General features: G+C 38.3%; 3 protein-coding genes and 1 pseudogene across 4 annotated transcripts; 3 read left to right on the top strand and 1 right to left on the bottom strand.

Moving 5' to 3' along the window:
- The first annotated feature begins 907 nt into the window (after positions 1–907).
- On the top strand, positions 908–7,699 carry LOC137735481 (probable serine/threonine protein kinase IRE). The gene is made up of 16 exons (XM_068474913.1): positions 908–1,328; positions 1,448–1,515; positions 1,660–1,836; positions 1,945–3,264; positions 3,428–3,600; positions 3,782–4,031; positions 4,171–4,263; positions 4,350–4,490; positions 4,621–4,713; positions 4,915–5,202; positions 5,963–6,051; positions 6,204–6,255; positions 6,336–6,392; positions 6,481–6,639; positions 6,906–6,986; positions 7,110–7,699. The coding sequence occupies exons 1-16, from the start codon at positions 908–910 to the stop codon at positions 7,197–7,199; spliced, it is 3,552 nt and encodes a 1,183-aa protein (XP_068331014.1). The 3' UTR covers positions 7,200–7,699.
- A 2,745-nt stretch (positions 7,700–10,444) lies between these two features.
- LOC137733244 (MYB-like transcription factor ODO1) lies at positions 10,445–12,486 on the bottom strand. The gene is made up of 2 exons (XM_068472391.1): positions 12,224–12,486; positions 10,445–11,191 (listed from the first exon to the last, which is right to left on the bottom strand). The coding sequence occupies exons 1-2, from the start codon at positions 12,484–12,486 to the stop codon at positions 10,615–10,617; spliced, it is 840 nt and encodes a 279-aa protein (XP_068328492.1). The 3' UTR covers positions 10,445–10,614.
- Positions 12,487–15,819: 3,333 nt separating this feature from the next.
- Positions 15,820–18,254, top strand: LOC137735161 (UMP-CMP kinase-like). 2 transcript variants are annotated; one of them, XM_068474555.1, is made up of 9 exons: positions 15,820–16,023; positions 16,134–16,193; positions 16,306–16,339; positions 16,431–16,548; positions 16,644–16,800; positions 17,047–17,127; positions 17,206–17,313; positions 17,565–17,629; positions 17,881–18,254. In XM_068474555.1, exons 1-9 carry the CDS (start codon positions 15,958–15,960, stop codon positions 17,885–17,887), a joined length of 696 nt encoding a protein of 231 aa, XP_068330656.1. In that variant the 5' UTR covers positions 15,820–15,957; the 3' UTR covers positions 17,888–18,254. The 2 variants fall into 2 exon arrangements, with proteins under 2 accessions (XP_068330656.1, XP_068330657.1); XM_068474556.1 differs by lacking the exon at positions 17,206–17,313.
- Positions 18,255–18,340: 86 nt separating this feature from the next.
- Positions 18,341–19,807, top strand: LOC137734504 (pentatricopeptide repeat-containing protein At4g25270, chloroplastic-like; annotated as a pseudogene).
- The last annotated feature ends 130 nt before the right edge of the window (positions 19,808–19,937 follow it).

Below are 19,937 nucleotides of genomic sequence, written 5' to 3'. Positions count from 1 at the left end.
TAAAAACATAAAATGTGTTTATCCTTACTTTCTCACTGCAATATAATATAATGTGAAAAAATTAAAACCTCATGTGCCGACAGTAACATTTTCAATTTCTTTGACGGTTGGAAATCCCAAAGCGCCACGTGTCTAAATCATTGGAAAGCCATCAGTGGTTTGCTGCAGCAGAATCGTTGTTGTAGTTTTGTCAGCTCCACTCTTCTTCTTCGTGCGTGCGTTACACATGCCTAACAAAAAAAAATTTAAATCATGGCTGACATTAATTTGCTGTTGGCACAAGGTAGGGCTTGAGAAGCATGTGCTTTCTTTTTTGTTAGGGGGGGGGGAGAGCATTGGTTGGCTCACAACTTGCCCTTACTTTGTTGAATTGCTGGAAAAGATTTTTTGGACTGGAGGGTAACATTGTTATCTTTGTCCTTACCTTTCACGAATGATGGACATACTCTAAACATTTATGCGACTAAGCAAATGCTTTTGGGCAGGCAGTGGTTGGGTCACGACTTGCCCTTACTTTGTTGGACTAGAGCCTAGAGGTCGTTGTCTATGTCCTTGTCTTCCATAGACATCCTCTAAACGTATATGTGAGTAAGCAAATGCTATAAGATTTTTTCTAAAAATTTCGACCAAGGCTTTGATTGTTCACACAGTTAGGTACGATGGTCCCGTCCACACGCGATTGTAGCTCCGTAGTTACGCTAGTCCCCTCCGCATGGGAACGCGGCCCAGACTCATGGTTAGCGGGAAGCACGTTTCAAACCCCGCAACCGATTCGTGTCGCTCTCTAACGCCCTCTCTCTCTCTTCCCGCGAGATAATCTCCCCACAGCCACCCCTCCCCCTCTCTCTCCTCTCCCACAATCCCATGACGAATCCGGATCCGCATTTAAACCCGAACCGTCGTCTCCATGTCGAGCCCTCCTCCGCCTTCTACAAACCCGCCGCTGATTTCCATCTCCGACGACAAATCAGACCCCGGAACGACGTCTTCCGTCTCCTCCCCGACTCAACAGCCCTCCCCCTCCAGAGCCAAGCTCCTTAAGATCCCTCAAATCCCGATTCAACGAAGCACTAGGCACACGATCCACGAAGACGAGGAATTTGAAGACGACGAGGAAGATGAGGACGATGATAGTGCGGAGCGCAGAGCAGACGATCCGCCTATCGTCTTGCCGTCTTCGCTCGGCCTCAATCACATTCGGACTCGGTCGGCTCCGTCACCGCTTCGATTCTCTTCCTCCGTTTGCGCGCCGTTGAATTTCGGCGATGTATCGAGCAAGGTCAAGTACACCGTCAAACCAAAACCTAAACTCGCGCCCTTACAACCAGGTACATATATTTATTTTTATTATTTTTTTGGGAAATCTTGATTGAATTTGCCCAATTCGATCATCAGGTATTATTAATTTCAAGTGTATTTTTAATTTTAATTTGCGATTTCTTTATAGCGGAATCTGTGCAGTGGGATCAATCAAAATCGCTCAGAAATGCATCACTACTCAATCCAGTGTTGGAGGTAGGAAATTGTCAGTGAATCTCATATATGTATGTATATGTATATGCATATTATATAATATATACTGTTAGTTCGTTGGAGAAATGTAGGTGGCTCACAAGCTTGACAATGCTGTTGTTTTGTGTGTAATGTATATATTGGTAGGGTAATCATGCAGCCTTTTCAAAGGAAATGCAGTCGCCGCGTTTTCAGGCAATACTGCGTGTTACGAGTGGAAGAAAAAAGAGAACACCTGAAATTAAGAGTTTCTCTCATGAGCTCAACTCCAAAGGAGTTCGAGCATTTCCTCTGTGGAAGTCTCGTGCTTTCGGGCATATGGAGGTAATACTATTGCCTTGCCCTCCTTTGTATACAATTTTTATGCCTTTTAGAGTATATTTTGTTTTGGCCAATCACATTAAATTATGCAGCTACTATAAATTCTTTTAGGAGATTATGGTGGCGCTCAAGGCAAGATTTGAGAAGTTAAAGGAAGAGGTTGACTTTGATTTAGGCGCATTTGCTGGTGATTTGGTCGGAATGCTTGAAAAGTCTACACAGTCTAATCCTGAATGGAAAGAGAACTTTGAGGATTTGTTGGTTATCGCCCGGAGGTGTGCAAAGATGTCGCCTGGTGAATTTTGGGTCAAATGTGAAGGCATTGTTCAGAGTTTGGATGACCGGCGTCAAGAGCTACCAATGGGGGCCCTCAAACAAGCGCACACCCGTCTTCTTTTTATTCTCACTCGGTGCACACGGCTTGTGCAGTTCCAGAAAGAGAGTGGCTATGAGGAAGAGCACATTCTCAGTCTTCATCAGTTCAGTGATCTTGGTGTTTATCCAGAACAAATTTTGCAGGCTGCACAGCAGAGCTATAGTGGTTCACTGGGTGGGAAGGAAATAAATGAGAAGCAAATGAAGAAGTCTCGTGAGCAGGACAAAGTTAGTGGAGCTGAGGAAGTGGAGGTTTGCACTGCCAAAAGTGTTGAATCTACTGGCAGCTATAGGATGTCCTCTTGGAAAAAACTTCCATCTGCTGCTGAGAAAAATCAGAAAGGCAATGATGTTGCTGACACACCATCAAAGGAAAAATCAGATCGTTTGCATGCCAATGATGACACAAAAACTTGTGGTGACTACAGTATGGAAAATTTGGATACTTCATGCCATCCTGAACACTCAGAGGTGTCTGCAAGTGCACAAAGAGTCTCTTGGGGAATATGGATGGACCAGCAGAATGTTGCATACGAAAATGTGATGATTTGTCGAATATGTGAGGTTGAAATACCAACTGTACATGTAGAGGAACACTCTCGTATATGTACGATTGCTGATAGGTGTGACTTGAAGGGTTTAACTGTGAATGAACGACTTGAAAGAGTTGCTGAAGCTCTTGAAAGGATAATGGAATCTTGGACACCAAAAGGCACTGAAACTCGAGGACATTATGATGCTGCAAGAGTGTATCCCTCACAGATGCATGAAGATTTAGATGAGTTGTCACCAAAGCGAATTGACTTGTCTCGCTTCTCTGAAGGCAGTCTTGATTGCATTCCTGGTGTTGACAACTCTTATGTTATGGAAGATCTGAATGTTTTGCCTGACATCTCATGTGATGCACGTTCTGCTTTGATACCTGAACAAGGCACCAGAACCTCGTCAGCAGGAAGTTCGACACCAAGATCACCATTACAAACACCAAGAACCAGTCATATTGAAATGCTGCTGAGTGGAGGGAGAGCAATACCAGAACTTGAGAGTTATCAGCAGGTGTCCTACTTTTCATCTGACCAAAAATTCTGCTTTTAATTCCTTTTCTTTTAAATATGAGGTTACTATACTTTGTTTTTAGTTTCTATTTCTGGTGGAACTGGGTAGGTGTAGACAGCTGCTCCTTTTATGTTTGTATTTTAATCAGACCATGGATTGACAGATACACAATCTACTGGACATCACTCGTTCTGTCGCAAATGTTAGCAATTGTGACTACACTGCATTGGAGTATATGCTTGAACGACTGGAAGACCTAAAATATGCTATCCAGGACAGGAAGGTGGATGCACTCGTTGTAGAGACTTTTGGAAGGCGTACTGAAAAATTGCTGCAGTGAGTTTAGGCCTATTTTTATTAGAGATATATCTTGTGCTTTGCACAAATGTGAATTCCCCTCAATATTTTGTTGGTTTGAGCATCAACAAAATTGTATAGTTTTTAGCTTCTCTAGTTAGCTAATTATTTAAAGTCTAATTAAAGCATCTCTGATAAATTATAATTCTGAACTTTACAGGGAAAAATATGTACATCTTTGTGGGCAGATAGAAGATGAAAAATTGGATTCATCAAATGGTATGGCTGATGAAGAAAGTTCAGTGGAAGATGAAGCAGTTCGTAGTCTACGTGCCAGCCCCATCAATCCATGTTCTAAGGATCGAACTTCTATTGAAGATTTTGAGACAATAAAACCAATAAGCAGGGGTGCATTTGGACGAGTTTTTCTTGCCAGAAAAAGAGCGACTGGTGACTTATTTGCTATAAAGGTCTGTTTGATTCTGTGTTTTAATTTTAAGAGAAATAGTGCACATTTATCCATTGGAGCAAAAAGATTCCCATGGAATCTATCTTTTAATTGCAAGTTAATGTTTCAAGACAGTCTGATATGGTGGTACGTTTCTGCAGGTATTGAAGAAGGCTGATATGATCCGTAAAAATGCCGTTGAGAGTATTTTGGCGGAGCGTAACATCCTTATTTTGGTCCGCAATCCTTTTGTGGTGAGTGGGTCCCCATGTATTTTTCACTTTAAGAATGCATTGCACGTCCAAAGTTTTTCCTAACACGTACTTCTGATGATGAACAGGTCCGATTTTTCTATTCTTTTACATGCACGGAAAATCTTTATCTGGTCATGGAGTACTTAAATGGTGGAGATCTTTACTCTTTATTGAGAAATCTAGGCTGCTTGGATGAAGATATGGCCCGTGTATATATTGCAGAAGTTGTAAGGGATTTACTACTTTTTTTCTTTTTCCCATCTCCGCATTCACTTTCTCATGTCTTCTCTCTAAAAGTTTCTCACTGATGTTAAAACAGCATAAGTAATTTTTTTCTTTTCCTTTTTCTTCTTAAAGGTTCTTGCTTTGGAGTATTTGCATTCGCTAAACGTTATCCACAGAGACTTGAAGCCAGACAACCTGTTGATTGGTCAAGATGGTCATATCAAGGTCAATATTTTGCAGTGTCAGTTCTTTCATGTTAGTTTTTTGTTTATACTACTGGAGATAAGTTTGGGCATAGTATACGCATTCTGGCATTATATCATGCATCTGCTGTTATTTTTTTGGTGGATTAGTTGTGTAGGTTCTGTTCTGCCATAAAGAGTTTACTTGTCACTTCTCACAAATCTCTAATCCCTTATGTTACAGTTGACAGATTTTGGGCTCTCCAACGTTGGTCTAATCAGCAGCACTGATGACTTATCAGGTCCATCAGTTAGTGCTACTGGTTTTGTCCCAGATGATGATCCAAAATCTGAGTCTTCATCGGAAAGGGCACAGCGCCAAAAGCATTCAGTCGTTGGGACCCCTGATTATTTGGCACCTGAAATACTTCTTGGCATGGGGCATGGTGCAACTGCTGATTGGTGGTCTGTGGGGGTTATTCTTTTTGAGCTGCTTGTCGGTATTCCACCATTCAATGCAGAACATCCACAGGTATGCAGTCTAATTATCGTGGGCATAAAGTTATTTTGGTTTTGGACTATTGCACAGAACAGAATGAACTTTATCTTCCGTATTTACTAAATGTAGTCATTTTCTGTCATGCATATGTGATATGTATGCAGGCCTTCTCTCCTAGGTTCTTAAACAAGGTTCTGTTTCTCAGTAGTTAAAATTTATATGGACAACTGAGATGTACAATGGTGGGAGACATTTCAGTGCATCTCAATCGTCCATATATTAACTTGTTCTTTACACTCTTCAGTAAACTCATGAATGTCTTATGAACATTATCTTTCTTTCCCCTCCCTTTCATTGGCGTATTTACCATAAGCATAATTTGCTTATGCATTTTAAGTTGTTTGTTGATTTCTGGTTCGTTCTTTTAAGAATTTTTCTTGGTAAGAGTTTGTTCCAATAGGTTTTTTGGGTTGATCTCATGAATTTAGTTATTGTTCAGAAAGGATTAAGTTCAACTCTGCACAACATTGTATTATTATTATTATTATTTTTTTTTTTCTGGTTGTACTTTTCTTTGAATATTATCTGCAATAGGGTAAATTCTGTTTAGCATTGGTCCAAGTGTTTCATGGAACCAAGATAAGGTGCATATTTTCTACTCAATTAGTTTCCTCAACATCTGAATGGATTATTTGATCCCTTTCTGTGAATGGTATCATTTCCTATATCATATCATTTGATAATCATGAGGGAGCAGTGTGACGTTATAACTTATAGATCCTACTTATTGCAGCAAATTTTCAACAATATAATAAACAGAGACATCCCCTGGCCTAAAGTACCTGAGGAGATGAGCCCTGAGGCATACGATTTGATTGACAAGTAAGAATCTTTAGAAGAGATCAGTTGCATTTTCTGGATGTATTATTTACAATGCTATTTTGACTTCTTTCTTATGCGGATTTTGTTACTATGCCTTTATATTTCAAGAGAAACCTTTATCTTACTTATATTTCTTCTGCACTCCTTGTCAGACTCCTTACCGACAACCCAGTTCAAAGACTTGGAGCAACAGGTACCAGGGAGGTAATTTGCTGACTACCCTTGACTGAAGTTCATTTGTAAGTTACAATGATGATAAAATTAAGTGTTGCGACTGTTGGCAGGTGAAGCAACATTCTTTTTTCAAGGATATTAACTGGGACACGCTTGCTAGGCAGAAGGTCAATTCAAGTTTAAACTTGTTTTAGTTTTTCAATTATCGTTGACATATATCTGTGATAGTCAAGAGTGTACCACCATTGGCTGCAGGCTATGTTCATACCATCTACCGATGCACACGATACAAGTTATTTCATGAGCCGGTACGCATGGAACCCAGAAGATGAACATGTTAATGGCACCAGTGACTTTGATGACATGACTGAAACATGCAGCAGTGGTTCATGTAGCAACATACAAGACGAAGATGTATGTGTGCTCCTATATAAGATATTTCTTTATGCACATAGAGCTGTTAGGATCACCCATAACTCTTACTGCTTCCAAGTTGATTTGGAATTATATGGACCAGAAGGATGTACCAAAGATCTGAATTGTACCCGAATTTGCCAACAATCTGACTTTGAATTCATAAATGTTTAGTGGCACAATCATCCATCTGATCCAAATTTGACCCTGGTTCATTCCAGTGGGATTATTATTTTAGCTACCTAACTATTGTACGTCTAATTCAGGGGGATGAATGTGGTAGTTTGGTGGACTTTGGTGCTCCAACTGTTGACGTGCAGTACACTTTTAGTAATTTTTCATTCAAGGTAAGGCATATAGACCCTAAGCTGTTCCTTTTCTTCCGATGCTGGATGAAAATGAATGATGGTGGTTTTTTCTACACAGCTCTTTTCGCATCCACTGTGCTAATGTGTAATTTGTGTTCTTAGAACTTGTCACAGCTGGCTTCTATCAACTATGATCTTCTTGTGAAGAACGCCAAGGAGTCACCGGATGCCTCTAAGTCATCCATGCCGTGACAAGACAGCTTTTCTTTAAGCTTCAACAAATCTGTGTTCCGGCCTACTGCTCCAAGCTTATTGTCCCCTCAAATGTGGGATTTTGGATAGATGTCTTCGACGTGAATAGTCCAGGAAGCGCGGCATCCATTCAGTAAATAGCGGTTGTTCTTCCTGAAGGCGGAGGCGGGCTGCTATTGCATCAGGTCTAGTTAATCTCACTTAACTGTTTCGCTACTTTTCCGTCCTAAAAATGTATATCACAGCAAAAGGCCTTGTTTTAGATCTTCCGGTCTCGATCGCGTGATGTGGTTCTTGTAGATATCTTTCCCGGTAGAAAATTTTGTACCCTTTTCTAATTTTAGTGAGCTGTTCGAAATCGGCGGGGTAAAAGTCAGACTTAGAATTCAGATTCATGGTTCTCTTGGATGGTTCGATGTAACCTTCTCGACATCCGAACAACTCGTTGGTCGGGAGTTTAGATTAAACCTTATCATGTAGTTCTTTTCTTTTTGAATAGTATGCGCTATTTTATTATTATTTTGTTCTTTTTACATAAGCGTACATGTTAATCAATGTTTGAGTTGATACAAACACGACATGGATGTAAATAGGTAGGATTTGGATTTGAGCAAAGGAGACAGAGCCTCCTGATCTAAATACACTGGTCGTTGGATCAAAATCTAATGGTTACAATTATTATAATTTTTAAAAAAATTTCCTATTTGTAGCAGTTGGATCAAAATTTAACGATGAAGAGGATTTGTCTTCTTGCTCAGGAGAGGATCCAAATCCGTAAACCCAGATTTGACACATCGTTGCCTCTTTATGTCAGAGAACAATGGCAGTGATGCATCTAATAGTGGTGTATTGGAGAACAGGATCTTCTTCGGATCCTGTTTGTCCGGAGCCTTGGATCAATTGATCCTACTAATTCACCACAGATTAAACGGTGAAAAAACAAATCACGCCATTGGAGCGCATCGTCGTTGCCGAAGGACCTCAAAATTCATGGACGCCATGTCTCATCCTTCGCCTTCCTCCTCTCGATTTTGCCCAGCCAAACACTGTCTCCGATCAAGTTTATGACGACATGCCTCTTCTGTCGCGAATTCGTTTGATTCGCAAGCAAGAGAAGAGAACGCATTGAAGGAAGAAGAGAGAGTAGGTAGTGAACCGAAGATTGCAGAATTGTAGCCATTCGATTTGTTTTGAACGAACAAGATGAATTGATCCTGAGGTTTCCGGAAAGGATCTTTGCCCGGGTATTGGAATGTATTTTAAATTAGGGTTTCACTTTGTGATTCCACATTTGGATCATTTGGGATAGGCTATAGCTGCCTCATTTGGATCATTTGGTATAGGACAAGGATTATCTGCTATTCCACTACCGGTGCCTTCCCGTGCTCTCTTGTTTTGTGTGATCACGGTTAAGTCATGTCAACATTTTATATTGTTTTTTTTATTTTTTTATAAAGATAATAAGACAAAAATGAATAGTAATATAAAATGTTGACGTGAATTAACCGTGATTACACAAATAGAACGGCACGAAAGAACACCGGAAGTGGGATGACAGACAATCCTTGTCCTTTGGTATAGGCTATAGCTGCCTCATCATTTTGGATTTGGTGGGATATGCAATAATTTGGTGTTTATAAAACCCAAAAGTAAATACGTTTCATGCATTGATTTATTTTATTTCAAACTTAATTTCTTCATTATTATTATATACAATCATACAAAATACCCACCATTTGAGAGGTCGACCCTCTTCTTTCTTTTGTTTGTTTTATTCTTAAAAAAAAGAAAATGTAATGTTCTAATTAACATATAATTGATCGATAGAAGAGTGAAAAATGAAGAATATCTTGTGTTCCAAGCCTATCAAATGGCCCAAAAAAAAAAAAAAAAACAACAAAAAATAGGTTGAGAGTGAAATATTACTCAAAAAAAAAGTTAGGGGGTAGGTCCATTAAAATAGAAAAAAAAAAATCAATTGAAAATAGACCTTTACTTTTCTGATAAAGAAATCCGAGCTTTATTTTGGAGTTTGCCACTCATTTAGGGGCTTCTTGTGTTTAATTAGGGTATATCATTCTCACATTATTATCATTCTTCTCATTATCATTGTTCTAAAAAGCGGCTTAGGCACTAGGTGGAGGCCAGGTGCCTCGATTAGGACCTAGGCATTTAGTAAATCGGTGAAGTCTTTTGGCAGTTCAATTTATTTTTATTTTTTTAGGTTAAGGGTTTGAACATAATATTCAAACTCTAGACTTTCTTTCTTGTAAAATATCTCTTACTAGATATTTCATTTTATGTATTCAATCAATTGTAGTCACTTATTTATATATTTTTATTGTTATTTATTGTAAATTTAATTAAAATTTCAAAACATGTCTAGACCTTTAGGAGTTAAGCGTTTGCCCGCCATTTAATTAGCGCCTAGCGATTTTTAAAACTTTGCCCGTTATACGTTGCCTTTGGCTTGGTTATTATCTCACCTTAGAATTTCTAAGAATTGGGGACCAAATTCCCATTTTAGAGTTATATACAAAACTTGGTGACAAAATAATAGAAGGGTAGGGTACAAGATATTAGTTGGATCAACCATGATTCTCTTCACCTTATCTTCTTACAATTTTATATGAAAAATAATATTAATTGTACCAAAAAGTTACATATAAATCATTTCTATTTTTGCTTTTCTTTTTGTCAAATTGTGGGGTTACAAAAAAATATCCACAACGGGTTGATAACCATTCAACAATAAGTCACAACTAATTGCATAACACAAATACACATCGTTTAGCTTTGCATTTTTAACATTCGTGTGAGTCAAATTTTATGACTTTCAACTTAATGAAGATTGAATATCACTCGACAATTAGATTCTTCTAATTTATTTTTCAATTGATATGGTAGCTTTTGTTTAACATACTACGAAGTACAAACCACAAAAAGTGAATGGCTTTGTAGCAAAAGGACACTACCATATTTTGATGGAATTGGCTAATTGTAGTGTTCAAAAGTTCTCTACACTTTTGAATTACGCAAGTTCCACTAATAATTATATAATGTTAGTGGGAATTAAAAAATGCTTAAGACAATAACCTAATTTCTTAACAAGTTGGTTTTCTTCGTTTCCATGGCCTCATCATTTATCGGATAGGATAAAAAACAGATCAGTCACCATAGCAAGCAGTCACTTTTTTGTTACTTTGGCTATATACTGAAAATATAAAATATGTCCACATGTATTAATTCATACAAGGAAAATGATTTTCATACGTTCATTTTTTTTTTCTTGCACACATGTTTATTTTTGTTCCTTGTTTTTCCTTGATTTGTTTGATCTGAATGCCACAAATCAACGTAGTGTGAAAAAAGAAAAAAAAAAAATGATGTATGAAAATCATGCCCCTTCACACAATCAAAGCTCAAAATCTTGAACTCCAAAATCCTTACAGTCCATGAACCATGCTAAGCTATTCTCCTCCGTTGGATTATCAGCTGAGCCGTCTTCTGACGAGGTCGAAAAGTCCCATGTTAAATCCTCGAGAAATGTATCGGATAATATGAAACTCACCAATGGGTCACCTTCCTCAATGTAATTAGGGTTTGGCTCAGCTGACTGAGACTCATTGCTTGGGGAATTTTCACTTGCAGAGCCACCACCATCACTGTTGCTAGAGATTTCATGTTCTGGGATATTCATATTCCTCGGAATATTCATGTCTAAGCCTGCAGGTTGATTGCTTGCTTCACTGTTGCTATAAACTTTATGTTCTGGGATATCCATATTCTGCGGAATATTCACGTCTGAGCCTGCAGGTTGATCGCTTGCTTCACAAGGCATTTCTTCTGGGGTGATGACCTGTTTGTGGAGAGGCTCATGAGTAATTGGATCAATCCCCATCTTGATAAGCTTTTTCTTGATGTGTGTATTCCAATGGTTCTTGATCTCATTGTCAGTTCTTCCAGGCAATCTTGCTGCAATTTTAGACCACCTACAAAAAATCATAGTTCAGAATTGTGCTAAGGCATTTAGACAAAAGCAGATATAGGTTAGATAAGTCGACTATAGTGTTGGAGAACAATTTAGAAACAATAAAATAACATAAATACAGAACCGAAATACTTATACTTTATTATTAAAAAATACTTGCAATACAGAATGCAATAATACAATAATTACAAAAAATTAATATGATACTAACTTGAATGAATTGAAGGTAGAGGCTAGCGCAAACGCTATGTCCTTCGAACAGTATTTCCGTCCCACTCGTGTGCTTGTGGTTCTAGAATGTCTACTCGACCAGGATACAACTACCTAATTCTACAACCCGCACTGGATTATAGAACTCTAGCGAATTGTTTTGTATGTTTACTCTTTGGAAAGTTTGTACGGAAGATAAGGAGGAAGAAGAAAAGATAATAATTGATGGAAATGAGGACTCCAGTTATATAGGCTTTTTCATACCTCTTCAAACACCTTTTGGATGTATCTGAAGCTATACAGCTCTTTCCAAAAAGATACAACTCTTTTCAAAGAGTTGTGTCTATTAATCAAAACGTTTTTAATTAATTTAATTAAAAACTTAATTAAAAATTAAAACTAATTGATCAGATTAATTTTAATTCCTTGGCCCCAAGTGCCCCAAGGCCCAGTCTTGATTAATTAATATTAATATTATAGTATAATCCTCAAACCTAATTCACACAACCATAAGGCCCAAGCCTTCAATCCATTTCCAAATGGTCCAAGTTCTAATTACTAAGAAAAAAGAATAAGCCTATATAAAGGCTAGTGAAAAAATACTGTTGACCAATGTAGGACAAGAGGGTCTCAAACTCCAACATATAGCAGTATGCTCGGACCCGAACATTTAAATTTAACTTTCCGTAAATTACAATAGTTTATAATATCGTCGTCTTGTTTAAAAATGAAGTTTAGAAAGAAATTCACTAATGAGGAATTGAATGTGCATGCTATCAGAAAAGTTTTGCATTAAGGTAGAAGTTTAGAAAGACAGAAGAACCTGTTGCCAAGGCGGGCATGGAGGTCAATAACAAGTTGTTCTTCAGCATCATTAAGGAGGCCTCTTTTCAAGTCGGGGCGGAGGTAATTAGTCCACCGGAGGCGGCAGCTCTTGCCGCAGCGACGGAGGCCAGCGAGCTTGGGGACAGCCCGCCAACAACATTGACCATGTGTGAGGAGAAAATTCACCAGTTTCTTATCCTCCTCGGCAGTCCATGGCCCTTTCTTCACTCCAAGCTTGTCACAACAAGGTTGCCTGCCCATCACTTTGTCACTAGGCAACTTCCTAAGCCAAAGCCCCACTCCACCCACCTTTATATACTAGTGTGATGACTGCCATGCTTTTAGGGAAAATTAGAAAAAAAGGAAAAACAAAAAATGTAGTTGTCTCACGCTTGACTTGTATGCGTGTATGCCACAGCTGAATATTAGACCACAAATTAAAAGTGATAATTACCATGGAATTTAGCAATTTTTTGCAAATATTTTGTATATATCTAGGTAATATATATACTATCTTCTAGCATCAATTGTAGGTACCAAATTAAAAAACTCTGTTTCTCGTAGCATCAACCGTCTTTTTCTCTCATGCATGGGGCGAAAGAAATTTTACTTCATAATGGAAAACGTATTAGTGATGAATGAGACATTTAGGGATATATTATCAGTTATACTCAAAATTTTCTTACGTAGCAAAATCGTAACTACTGTGACAAAAGCCAACTCCAACTTAATGCAAGTATTTGAACCAATACGAAAATTCTTATTTCTACCCTTGCACGCACGGGCATTGGTCATGTCCATCATTTCATGTTTGACATATTTCCCTACCTTTGTTTTTGAAGAATGCATATGCCAACCTACTTTAGGTACCTCTTGCCATCATCAACCAAGAAACAACTAAAGAAACAGACCTTTTTCCATATGCAATATTACTGCACAAAGGGAGTGTTATCCACACTTTTCGTAAGCATGCACCGTCACATAAGAATTGAAGAGTATACAAATAGAAAGAAAGTCCTTTTGTGGTTCCTAATATAAATAAATTAAAAGTGTATAATATATATATATATATATTTTTTTAATAGTAAATTAATGAATGTTTAGGCAAAAAAAACATATTTAATTTGTGAAACTTTGGTCCCAATAGTGCATGCATAGCCCAACGAGAAGGTCCTTTCCAAGGTATCATTCCAGTTGCATTGTGACTTGTGAGGATAAGTTCATGACAAGAAAATGACTTTGCAGTTGTGGTCCAAAGATTATGTTGTAATTGTACACAATATAAACATTTATCAAGAGACTTAAGCTTAGTCACGATGTCTAAAATAGTTTAGTCCTCCATATTTTAATGTAGTTCAACAAAAACAATAATAAAGTTTTATCTCGCTAAGTGAAGTCGGCTATATGAATTCTAAAATGTCGTACGTTAAGTCTTCCATTAACTCTAAAAACTCTATTTATTTTCTTAAAATATCTTTGCAAGTCTTTCGAGATTGTTTTTTTTTTTTTTTTTTTTCTTTTTGTTTTCTGAGTCTTTGTCTCGTAACGTAGTTTAATGTAAACTATTGCTTGAATTAATCAATTATTAGGATAAATTAAATCTAGTGACGCGGGAGTGCACTTGCTTGGTGGAAGGGAATAAACAGAAAGTGCATATGGGACCTGAAATTGATGGATCCATCTATTTCCAGTCGATTTTATTCCACTGTCCTTATTGGGGTCTACCATTGCAAATGGTTCAACCAATCACAAAGCTACATCTAAGCATTTCCACAGTTTCCTTTCCATTATCTTTTCGATTTTATACTCCAATTTCTACACCTTTTCAGTCACCCTAGTCTCACTCTTACTTAAGCACTCCATCACCCATATCGTCAGCACCACTAGCCCTATGATCCATCCCTTATAAAATTGTGGACTTCTTAATCAACATGATCTTTGAGATTGTCATAACTCTTCACTTTAGTCATTGAGACTTAAAATTGTTTGAAATGGTCAATGTGATAGTCCACCAGCAATCATGTGGTCATTATGTAAAAAATCTCCGTTAAATTGAAGAGATTTTTGTCATATCAACATCTTTCCTTGAAATGATGGTTTATTCAATTTAATGGAGATTTTTCATATAATGAGCAAAAAATTGACTGTGGACAATTTCAGGGACCACTTTTATCGATTTTAAATTTCAGGGATCAAAGTGAAGAGTTATGAGAATCTCAAAGACTATTTTGGTTGAAAAACCTATTTTTATACATGCGGTCTTAGAAAAATGAATAAATGTTCTTGACCAGCTAAGCTACAATCTCTTTGTAAACAATAAGCATTTGAATACACAACTTTTGCATATCAAAACCATTTTGTTATTGCTAAGATCCACAACTACTGATATCATTATCCAAATTAGTGATGTAATGCGTGAGTTCATCCATCGTCATTAAGCTAAAACTTAAACATAATTAACCTTCCAAAACTTCAAGTAGTTCACATTTGTCCAATCAATTCAACAGGTGTGGTGTTCAATTTTTCAAAGATGTTGGTGGGTTGTGGTGGGGGGAGTTGTTTGCTCTCAAAATATTAATAAACTCGACATGAACTTTGAGTGTTTCGGCAGCAAACGATAACATCCCTTTTGTCTTAGGCCATGCAGTCCACAGTTTTCTTTCAAACCACCTCCTCGCGTGCAAAAAAGAAAATGTTAAACCCATCATTCACCAAAGCCGACATTATCTAAATCTTAAATCAAATGAAAAGTTCCCAATTATCAAATCATTGTCGAGTGTTTTTGAGTTCGTTAAGTTTTGATTTGCTTCGGAGTAGAGTTCGGTTTTGATTGACGGTATGATAATAATGTAATTGCTAAGTGAATTTTGTGTGTTGGCAACTATCTGGTTATTGATAAATTGTGAACTCCACGCATATTAACGATGAGATTAGTCTGTATGCGCGCATACAATTGATTGATTCTAACTAGTTATACATTTGTGAATCTCATGTGACCAATAGTTAGAATTAGCCTACATGTGTGTGCCACTAAATTTAGCTCATAGAAAGAGCATGAATAACAACCTTCTCATTCTACTTTTTCGGTCCTATTTCTCATCCTGAGGAGGAAACAGACTTTATGAATCGTTTATTTTTCAAGTTATTTTTTAAACTTTTGCAAATATTAACTAAATTCGAAATAACTTAGTCATTTAACGATTATTTAATAGATGAATTATGTTTCTCACTTAAGCACTACAATTTTGACAATATTAATCGAATAGTAAAATGATTTCCGATATTATTATTATTATTATTTTATTTTTTTGCATGGTTGATCGGTAAAAATTGATCTAGAAAGTAGACAATTCTAACTATCAAACAATATTACAAGATGAAAAAAAGAACCGAGAACGTTGTTAGAGTCCCATAAAAAGAGTGCTTTGTGGGTATGATCATGAAGATGATGATGATGAATTTTGGGCTTCTTTTTCTGTTGGGTTGGGATTTTCGGCCAGCCATTCATCTTGGAGCCCAATTGAAATATGAAATGGACTTGGTGGATTAAAGTTCTAACAGCCCATAACCATTCGTATTTTGTTTCGTCTCCCTCTGAACGAAGATGGACCAACGTGCGGTGCACCCCCACCAGGAGGCAATAACGCAATCTACCTGTTCGACGTAATGCCTCAGTGAAAAACGTCAACCCAAAAAGCTAAAACAATCGGAGCAGCTCAACGCTACAGAGACATGTGGAGGCGCGCGGCTTCTCTTTCTCCTCTGGTTTCTGGCTCGAAACCCTCAAAACTTTGCCAGGTATATGCAACTCCACACTCTCCCTCAGCTCGCATTCAATCGCAATCACCAATTTACGTTATTTTTATTCGTTTACTGATGAAGTGTTATTGATTACTGACCGACCGCAGGAAGCATGCACGTTCAAGGTTTGGGAATCGTTTTCCTCGGAATCCGATATTCCAACGCCGGTAAGGAAATTGTAGATTTAACCCAAGTTACGAATTGTTGAATGGGATCTTATGATGTAAGAAAGATGCAGTTTTTTTATCATGTTTGATTTGATTATGTTGTTTGATGCAGTCAAAAGTTGCTCCGTATATAACTTTTGTGCTAGGTAAGATTTTGGGATGCTTATGTTATATTTTTTTGATGCATCTTTTCGGAAAGCCGTAGAGATTGTAACAATGTGGTGCTCTGAATCTTAGGTGGTCCTGGTAGTGGAAAAGGTACCCAGTGTGCGAAGATAGTCGAGGCATTTGGGTTCACTCATGTCAGTGCAGGGGATCTGTTGAGGAGGGAGATAGCTTCCAATAGCGCATACGGGTAATAATTCTTTGTTCTCGTGGTTTGTTTATGGTTAGCTTCTTTGTCCATTTTGTGGTCTTCTTAATTCATTGCGTTTGGAATTGCGATTTCAGCTCGGTGATTCTTGGTACAATTAGAGAAGGAAAAATTGTTCCTTCTCAAGTGACGGTCCAGCTTATTCAAAAGGAGATGGAATCAAGTGACAATGATAAGTTTCTAATTGATGGCTTCCCTCGAAGTGAGCAGAACCGCGAGGCATTTGAACGAATTGTGAGTTTCCTTCTATTCTTGTGAGCCAATATGGCAATGTTGACTATGTTTAATGCTTCAGAAAATTCAAGTCTTGTTTGACCTTGCTGCAAGGATCAACTTAATTTTTAGCAGTTAAATATCTTAATTTAAGTGTTTTCGAAAGAAAAGTCGCTAGATCATGTCATGCATATAAATGTGAAATCTACCGCAGTGTTTCACTTTTGACCAAATTATTCCTCATTCCTAGCTTCATCAAACTTGCAGATTGGCACAGAACCAAATGTTGTGCTTTTCTTTGACTGTCCTGAACAGGAGATGGTGAAGCGAGTGCTAAATCGTAATCAGGTGCTTATGTGTTATGTTTTTCTATAGGGTTGGATTGTGTATGTGCCTGCATTGTTTAATGTCTGATGCTTATTGCAGGGCCGAGTTGATGATAATATTGAAACAATAAAAAAACGTCTAGAAATATTTGACGAATTAAATTGGCCCGTTATCAATCACTATTCAAAGACGGGAAAACTTCACAAGGTAAATGGCACATTCAGGGGTTGAATGCTTTTAAGATCGTGGCATTTGATACTTCGAGCTTCTTGCGTGTCTGAAGTTTTCTAGCCTTGAGAAGCTGATCTCTGATAATTTCCCCTTCATCTTCTGTTCACATGTATAGTTAATTGTTAATTACTTCTTTGTGTCTTTCTTGTTGAGTTTGTTGCACACCATTTTGATTCGGGTCTAACTTATATTGCATGAAGTATAAATTGATAAGTGCATGTGTGCAGATCAATGCAGTGGGAACGGTGGATGACATATTTGAAAAAGTTCGGCCAATTTTTGCTGCGCTGAGGTACATTCTGTTATTCCCCATATCCTGTTTTCAGTGTTCATCGTCTTTGGTAATCCTCCATTTTCAATGTCCTTGATAATCCCGGTTCTGTTCTTTTTTACATTAGAAACTTATATATGACGTAGATTACTGCCTATAAGAATTTTAATTTTGTGCCAGAAGTTAGCCTCTGCTCATATTTAAGGCTAACGAGGTTTTTTTTAGTTGGTATAAGGGGCCAATGAGTCAGTAACTTGTTTTTCTTTCTGCAGCAAATGAACGTTCGAGTAAAAGATAGCAGAGCTTGCAAGATTTCATGCTTTCTTCTCTCTGGGAAAGATCACCAGAGGTTAGCCTGCTGTCCACAAGAGTCTCGACGAGTGGAAGTTTCTACTAAAAAAAGCATGGTGAAATCTAAATCAGTTACTTCTCAACTGGGTTAATTTTATCTACCCGGATTTGTCACTTTGATGGTTGCATGTACCCCGCTTAAGCCGGAAGGAAAACTATGCAGCAAGTGAAAAATGTATAACTGAGGTCTGTCGATCTCATTACTGTTAATCCAAAAACTAATCTGATACTTAAGATGCATGTACTGTTGTACAGGAAAAGATTATAATTTTGTTGCGTACTTGAGTTAAGTCAATTGGTCAGAGCAGTACCTATCCAGTAGATTATATCGACTTGTCAAGAAAATTTTTAAATTTTTTTAAGTATCTGGTGTCATCCGCCATGTTGGTGAAAGCAGTGTACTCGCCCAGTAGATTATAGGCCCTTTTAAATTGAAAGTTTGCAAACAATATTTCAAAAATTGGTGACCACATTTCACTTGCTAGCTTCCACACTGCAAAAATGAGCATCGGCACTTCTTCCAAAAGCAAGAAGAACAAGAAGCAGAAACAACTTCACCAAAATCAGAACATCAATTCCCTCTCCTTCCCCAAGTCAACCCCCACATTATTTATCAAACCCCCTGCCCATACCAAGCTCCAAGTCCTCGACGCCGTCGTTAAGGACCTCGAAGCATCCATTGACAAAGGTGTAAACGTACCTTTGCTTCCCTTTGGAATATGCTAGCAGCTAGAAGCAATGGAGTATCGCTTCCGGGTTCATAAGCTCATTCCCAGAAGCCTTTTGCGTCGAAAAGTAGGCCTCTAGCCGAAGCTGCTTAGACTTTACGCTGCTAGTAGGCGTAGGGAGGAGGCTCACAAGGTGTTTGATGAAATGCCTTAGAGGGACGTGCCGGCTTTCGCATGGAATGCGCTTATCTCGGGTATGCGGAATTGGGTTTGTATGAGGATGCAATGGCGTTGTATTTTCAAATGGAGGAAGAGGGGATTGAACCAGACCGGTTCACGTTCCCTCAAGTTTTGAAAGCTTTTGGGGAATTGGTTTCATTCAGATTGGTGAGGCTGTGCATCGGTATGTTTTTGGGTTTGTTGAACTTAATGCACAGGTGGACATGTATGCCAGATGTGGCGACATTGTGAAAGCTCTGAAAGTTTTTGATAAGGTTGCTAATCGGGACAAGGTTTCTTGGAACACAATGCTCACGTCACGAGTTACATGCGAGGCGGGCCTTTGCTGCAGGCACTGGACATCTTTCGCTAAATGTTTGATAAGGGGCACCAGCCGGATTCTATTTCTATATCTACAGTCCTCGCCGCAGTCCCATCATTGGAGCTCGTTGTTCAAATCCATGGATGGGTAATTCGACATGGAGTTTTGTGGGTAATTCGACATGGGTAATTCGCCGCGGTCCCCTCTTTGAAGGACGGTGCTTTGCCAGACAATATGACATTTGTGTCAATCTTATCGGCTTGCGCCAATTTGGGTTTGGTGAAGGACGGCCAGAGACTATTTTCTGTCATGAAAAATAGATACAGAATTAATCCAATGATGGAACATTATGCTTGTATGGTGAATCTTTACGGAAGGGCAGGCCGAATCAAAAAAGCTAACGGGATCATAATGGAATGGAGTTCGATGCTGGTCCAACTTTGTGGGGTGCACTGCTGTATGCTAGCTACCTTCACGGCAATGTGAGCATTGGGGAGGTTGCTGCAGAGGCTTTTCGATCTGGAGCCGGATAACGAGTATAATTTCGAGCGTCTGATGAAGATTTATGGCAATGTGGGTAGGTTGGAGAATGCAGAGAGAGTGAGATTGATGATGGTGGATAGAGGATTGGACTCATAGACCCACAAAAATTAAATCTTGTGGTTGTCTTGCCACTAATTTTAGCTGGCCTTTAAGTCCTTCTGGTTCAAAATTGATACAAAGTTGAAGGATTGCAGACAAGTGAATGTGGGTTGCTCGTGGCTATAAA

The sequence above is a fragment of the Pyrus communis genome, chromosome 5, assembly GCF_963583255.1.
Source record: "Pyrus communis chromosome 5, drPyrComm1.1, whole genome shotgun sequence".
Classification (NCBI taxonomy): Eukaryota; Viridiplantae; Streptophyta; class Magnoliopsida; order Rosales; family Rosaceae; genus Pyrus; species Pyrus communis.
Note: the sequence above shows the minus strand (reverse complement) of the source record. Positions and strands in the feature narration are given on the sequence as shown.

What these genes read in the sequence shown, in the direction of transcription:
- LOC137735161 (XM_068474555.1), top strand. Translation starts at nt 15,958, where the DNA reads ATGTGGAGGCGCGCGGCTTCTCTTTCTCCTCTGGTTTCTGGCTCGAAA. An exon ending in GTATATAACTTTTGTGCTAG is followed by an intron (nt 16,340 to 16,430) that starts GTAAGATTTTGG and finishes TCTGAATCTTAG; the next exon opens with GTGGTCCTGGTAGTGGAAAA. An exon ending in GCTTCCAATAGCGCATACGG is followed by an intron (nt 16,549 to 16,643) that starts GTAATAATTCTT and finishes TTGCGATTTCAG; the next exon opens with CTCGGTGATTCTTGGTACAA.
- LOC137733244 (XM_068472391.1), bottom strand. Translation starts at nt 12,486, where the DNA reads ATGGGCAGGCAACCTTGTTGTGACAAGCTTGGAGTGAAGAAAGGGCCA. An exon ending in CATGCCCGCCTTGGCAACAG is followed by an intron (nt 11,192 to 12,223) that starts GTTCTTCTGTCT and finishes GATTTTTTGTAG; the next exon opens with GTGGTCTAAAATTGCAGCAA.
- LOC137735481 (XM_068474913.1), top strand. Translation starts at nt 908, where the DNA reads ATGTCGAGCCCTCCTCCGCCTTCTACAAACCCGCCGCTGATTTCCATC. An exon ending in TGGTCCGCAATCCTTTTGTG is followed by an intron (nt 4,264 to 4,349) that starts GTGAGTGGGTCC and finishes GATGATGAACAG; the next exon opens with GTCCGATTTTTCTATTCTTT. An exon ending in GTGTATATATTGCAGAAGTT is followed by an intron (nt 4,491 to 4,620) that starts GTAAGGGATTTA and finishes TTCTTCTTAAAG; the next exon opens with GTTCTTGCTTTGGAGTATTT.